A 6,449-nucleotide genomic window follows, 5' to 3' on the forward strand; every position below is an offset into this window, starting at 1 on the left:
GAATGCAATCAAATCAAAATGATCGTCATTACATTCTAGCTAGAGAGTAGTATTAGGCTCTTGAAACAGATTGGGAGGCACAGCAGATATGTTAAAAATGAGCACTACGCTGAGGAGCTCTCCTTGGTGTGTTGGGGATTCAAAGATTTGGAAAAGGAATAATTATATCAATATGTGAGTCAATGTCATTTCACAACTCCACCTACCAAAATTGCCCATAAATCGCCTCACGTCATATGGGCTACTGCTGCGAAGGGTCCCAGACTTTGGGAAACACAACATGGTCAGTCATCAAACAAAACAATATTTCTTTGGCTGAAATTTAGTGGATGTTTTTATTACCAACATTCTTAATACAAAATGGGCTACAAAAAAAAAATTTTTTTTTTTTGAGATAGTCTCGCTGTGTTGCCCTGGCTACAGTGCAGTGGTGTCAGCCTAGCTCACAGCAACCTCAAACTCCTGGGCTCGACCGATCCCCCTGCCTCAGCCTCTCAAGTAGCTGGGACTAGAGGCACTCGCCCCTACACCTGGCTAATTTTTTCTATTTTTAGTAGACACAGGGTCTTGCTATTGCTCAGGTCAGTCTCGAACTCCTGAGCTCAAGGGATCCTCCTGCCTTGGCCTCCCAGAGTAGTATGATTACAGGCATGAGCCACCGTGCCTGGCCCAAAATATATTTTCGTAATGTTTAAATTCCCTTCTGTAGGTAATTTTTGGTAACTGTTCTGGGCAACCTTAGTGTTGCTGTATAAAATGAGGTTCGTTTTAGATGACGGGATCTTTCTGTGTCTGTCATGCTCCTAGAATGACCCATTAAGCACGTTCTAAGTTTCAGCAATTGATTTTTCTGATTTTCTGACCAAATGGCTCAGGTAATTATATATTGAATAGACACTAATTTTTCTCTCTTTGAGGAACTATTCACTCTACCCTATAAAACAATCAGATCTTTCTCTTCCATTATTCTTTCAAGGAATTGGTTGTCAATCTTCTCTTCATTCTTGCCAGCCCGTAGATTTTGAAACCAAAAGAGCATATAGCCTGAAGGTAGAGGCAGCCAATGTACACATCGACCCAAAGTTCATCAGCAACGGGCCTTTCAAGGACACGGTGACGGTCAAGATCGCGGTTGAAGACGCCGATGAACCCCCGATGTTCTTGGCCCCAAGTTACGTCCATGAAGTCCAAGAAAATGCAGCTGCTGGCACCGTGGTTGGGAGAGTACATGCCAAAGACCCTGATGCTGCCAACAGCCCGATAAGGTACAGACGGATTTATTTTGAGAGCTTAGATGGGGAATTTTAGAATCAAGAGGTTTGGGGAAAGCACTGTCGGCATCGCATCCTTCAATTTCAAAAAGTGTCCGAGTTTATCAGGTTTAATGGGATGTAAACAATATTAAGACTCAGAAGACATGAGTTCCACTTCACCTCTGCTGCTCACTTTTTAGATAGGCTTGTTCACATGCTTTCTGGAGCGAATTTCCCAACATATACCAGGGGATATCACTCTTACCTGGGCCTGTCTGCCTCAGGGAACTGTGGTGAAGGACAAATAATGATTGTGAAGGAATTATAGTAATTATAACTTATTGAACACCTCCCCATGCTCCAGTTACTCTTCTAGGTGTGTTAGGCATTGGATCTAATGTATCCCTTCAACTTTATTGTTATATAAATTGTTATCCCTTGAATTGAGAGAAAACGTAGGCTCTGCGAGACAAAGTGACTTGCCCAGAATGACACAGTCACTGAGCAGGACGAGGCTGAGGCACCAAACTCTGTCTAACTTCTGCTGAGCACTTTGCAAAGGTAACAAAATGCTCAAATTTCCGATGCTTTTATTATTATTAAGACATTTTTGCGACTTAGAAAATTGGTCCAGAGCTCTGCTTCCCCATTCCTACCCCAGCCTGAGTTAATGACCAGTGAGGCGAATGACAAGGAGAGAGGGGTGGTGAGAGTTGGGCTGAGAAGGGGCTTAAATCACAGATTAAAGACATTTATAAGGTGGACATTTATGGTTCTCTGAGACCTGTCCTGGGCCGGCTTCTAGCAGGCGTTTCTTCTTCCTGGGCTTCTCTGCTTCCTCTCTTGCCTGGCTCCCTTCATCTGCCTCCTCCGGGTCTCCCTGCATTCAGTCCCTCACCCACCATTCTGCATCTATCCTGTAGCCAGAGCAGAGCGATCATTATAAAATGCATATCCAACTATCACATCAGACCTCAGTTAAAAAACAACAAAAAGATCAATAATCAAATTGTTCCCCATGGCCTCCCCCTTCCAAAACAATCTAAACTCTTTTACTTAGTTTAAAGATCTTCTTCCAGCTCCTCTAACTCAGTGCCTTCCTTTGAGGCAAACCCTGCTCTCTCCTTACCCTGCCCCTTCCATGTTCTTCCTTGTAGTTGGAACTCTCTGTCTTTCCAACTTGCTACATTGTACTCATTGTCTCCATCTCCACTTAGGCGTTGCCTCCTGTAGGAATTCTTCCAGGGCTCCCCAGAGCTGGATGAGATGTCCTTCCACTGGCTCATCACCCACCACGCTTCATCACAGCCATGCTTAGGTTATATATTGTCCTCACCACTCTCTCAAAGAGGGCTGTGGGCATATCTGTCTAGTTCAGAAGTCAACGAACTACAGCCCACAGTCCAAATCTGACTGCCATCTACTTTTTTTCCTTCTTCCTTTCTTCTACTGAAAAAAAAAATTTCATATCATAAAGCATAAACTTCACCCCTTCAAACTGTATAATTCACTGGCTTTTGGTATATTTCACAAGGTTGTTCAGCTATCCCTCCCATCTAATTCCAGAGCACTTTTATCTCCCCCAAAAGAAACACCATACCCATTAGCAGTCACTCCTCATTTCCTTTTTCTTCTCAGCCCCCAGGAACAAATAATCTACTTGTCTCTATATGTTTGCCTATTCTGGATATTGCATATAAATAGAATAATACAGCATATGATCTTATGGAACTGGATTTTTTTTTTATTTAGCATACTGTTTTTGAAGTTCATAAATGCTATAAAATGTATCAGTATTTCATTTCTTTTTATTGTTGAATAATATCTTGTTGTATGGATATATCACATTTTGTTTATCCATTCATTAGTCAGATGGGCATTTGGGTTATTTCTGCTCTTGGCTATTACAGATAACACTGCTATGAACATTCCTGTGCAAATTTTCATATAAACACGTTTTCTTTTTTCCTGGGTATATATTACACCTACGAGTGGAATTGCTGGATTACATGGTAACTCTATGTTTAACTTTTAGAGGAACCGCCACTGCTTTCCACAGTGGCTGTGCCAGTTTACAGTCCTGTCAGCAATGCATAAGGGTTTCAGTTTTTCACTTTCTCAGCAACACTTGTTGTTTGCCTCTTTTGATTACAGCCATCCTAAGTGGGTGTGAAGTGATATGTCATTATGATTTTGATTTGTATTTTTCTAATGACTAGTGATGCTGATCATCTTTTTATGTGCTTGTTGGCCATTTGTGTGTCTTCTTGGAAGAAATGTCTGTTCACATCTCCTGCCTGTTTTGTAATTGGGTTGTTTATCTCTGCATTGTTGAGTTGTAAGAGTTATTTATATATCCTGGATACTAGAGCCTCATCACATATATGATTTGCAAATATTTTCTCTCTTTCCAGGGGTTGTCTTTTCACTTTCTTGATAATGTCCTTTGAGGCACAAAAGATTTTAATTTTGATGAATTTCAATTTATCTATTTTTTTCCCTTTGGTTGCTTTAGATGCCCTATCTATGAAATAATTGTCTAAGTTCATGCACATTTACACCTATTTTTTTTTAAAGAAGTTTTATGGTTTCAGCTCTTACATTTATGTCTTTCATGCATTTTGAATAAATTTTTATATATGTTGTGAGGGAGAGGCCCAACTTTATTATTTTACATGTGGATATCCAATTGTCCTGGCACCATTTGTTGAAAAGACTATCCTTTTCCCAATTGAATAATCTTGGCATCCATGGTGAAAATTGACCATAGAAGCACAGGTTTATTTCTGGACTATTACTTACATGCCTTCAATTGATATATCTATCCATATTCCAGTACCATGTAGTCTTAACCAGTAGTTTTGTAGTATGTTTTGAAATTAGGAACTATGAGTTCTCCATCTTTGTTCTCACCAGCTATTTTTTAAATTAAGTTCTATTGGAAGACAGTCACACCATTTGTTTGCACATATTATCTATGGCTTTCATGCTGTTAATACAAGGGCAGAGTTGGGTAGTTGAGACAGAGACCCCACTCCTCGTACAGCCTAAAACATTTACTTTCTGGCCCTTTAGAGAACATGCTTACTGACCTGTGTTCTAGTTCACCACTCATCCTTCCAGTAAACACAGTACACAGCCCATAGTGATGTCTAATAAATATTTACTGAATGAATAACTGAAATGACACTCAATTTGGCTTGGGAACTCAAGCACACAGTTTTTGAATGTAAACATGAAGCAGGATAAAAGTGATGGTATCTCATGCACATATTTATTCAACAAATCTTCAATGAGTACAGACTGGGGGTTCCCAGTCTACTTTGGGAGGCAAATACCTACAAAAAGTAAGTGCCTGAAAGTGCATAAAAAGAAATTTACCTTGGACAATGGAGTTCATCCATTTATATCAAAGAAAATAGTGCCAGGGCAGAAGGAATTCCCAACTGTAAGCGTTGTTCAGTTGCCTTTGGATCTTTGAACATTGTTCCTTCTGGGATAAAAAGAGAGAATTAACATTTATTGAGAATATTCTCAACCTCATACAACATGTATCACAGTATTATTTAAGTTAATCCTCACCAATGTTCTTTGAGGCTGTGCCCACTCTAGGATCGGATAGATGGGGATACTGAGGCTCAAAGCAATGATGAGCCTTCCTTAAAGTCACATGACCAGTCAGTGTTGAAGACTGGATGTTAGCCTAGATCTATTTTGAGTCCATTTTGAGCTTTTTACTCTAACCCAGCGGCCACTAATGGAAAGATTTCCCAAGAACGTTTGATGACCGTGTTATCTCTGTGCAGAAAGACACATTACATAATGACTGGGGACCCTTGTAACACCTTTAAAGTACTTAAAAATGTTCATGATGTGAATTTTAAATGAGTTATGTTTGGCCTAGAATATTGAGGTGCATTAGCAATTTTTCAGAAGAGCAGTGACTTAAAAACACTGGGAACAACCACTCATTTCCTCTGCACCTCATTGTCTCCCAAGATTCACATCTGCAATTGGTTATTTGGGTCATGTTTTCAGTGGTAGCTGTTCTGTGCATGTAGGCAATTTCCAGGTCTATAATTATCCAAGGATGCTCAATATTGCACATGAAGCAACCCCTCCATTCCCACCCACTTTGGTCTCTGTTCTTAGAATTGCCAGACAAATTGTGAAACAACATTCAAAGCTTTTTATTCAATGGGCCCCTTATCCTCATTTCCTAATTTCCTGATTGCTTCTCTTCACCTTTAAGGAAATTTGCCTCCTTGGACACATAAGTGAGTCCTGATAATGTCACCCAAACTCTTAGCTGCTTGGACATTTTGCAGATCTTTTTTCTCAGACTCTGTAGCTTTAGACACCCTTTTGTTTACCATTTGCTTTCTGAAATATTCTCTCTCGTGAGCTTCCTTGGCACTAACCTCTTCATGTTCCAGGTAGAATCATACATACCTGGTGTCTTCACCAGCCTTTGATCCCTGTCCAGGTGCCGGTGGGCTCCCGAAGGCTCAGCTATTTGACTTTGACCTTTCTCTCTGTGTCCACTCACCTCTAGGGTTTTCACCTGTGTCATGATTGACTTGAGCCGGTGCTTCAGATTCTCTGCCTCTAGGCTGCTCTTTCTCCCCGATTCTAATTCAGTATTTATTATACTGTCTGCTGTGCATTTTCCCCCATTTCCTTGTTCTTTCACTAGTTACTCATTCACTCAAGACATAGTTTTGAGCTTGTACTTATGGACATACTTAAAAACATGGAAAAACTGACTCCCCCCTGACTCTGTGAGATCTACAACAGAGCTGAATGTTTGCTCTCTTAGCCCCTCTGCATATCCCTATTTGAATTTCAACCTCTCCTTGCTTTCTTTCTTTCTGTGTCTTCCAGTATCTTCCCCTCTCAGACACTCAGCCTCCCACGGATATCCACATATCCACTGAATCCTAGTGGGGCTTTGTTAACCACCTAGTTTTCCGTTCCCTCCATCACCCCTATACTTAACTCTCTTATCCTTCATATTTTAAAAACTACACCAGATTTTAAGTTTCCTCTGCTCCTTCCTTCACTCTCTTTTGCCTGGACCATCTTGTCCATCCTACTTTATTGATTCCCTGACAGCTTGATTCTATTTACTTGCTCCTCTGTTCAGAAGCCTTCCATACTTTCTCACTGGCTTCAGGATGAAGGTGACACTCTGAC

At 40.6% G+C, this 6,449-nt stretch overlaps 1 protein-coding gene across 1 annotated transcript in view; it reads left to right on the forward strand.

Annotated features, from left to right (window-relative positions):
- CDH11 (cadherin 11, type 2, OB-cadherin (osteoblast)) overlaps positions 1–6,449 on the forward strand; it is a 166,345-nt gene that overhangs the window by 119,552 nt on the left and 40,344 nt on the right. The window contains exon 8 of the mRNA XM_012660589.1: positions 1,012–1,265. Coding sequence (XP_012516043.1) covers positions 1,012–1,265 — 254 coding nt within the window. The remainder of the gene's footprint in view (positions 1–1,011; positions 1,266–6,449) is intronic.

This window comes from Propithecus coquereli, unplaced genomic scaffold (genome assembly GCF_000956105.1).
Source record: "Propithecus coquereli isolate 6110/MARCELLA unplaced genomic scaffold, Pcoq_1.0 Scaffold67, whole genome shotgun sequence".
In the NCBI taxonomy this organism is placed as follows: domain Eukaryota; kingdom Metazoa; phylum Chordata; class Mammalia; order Primates; family Indriidae; genus Propithecus; species Propithecus coquereli.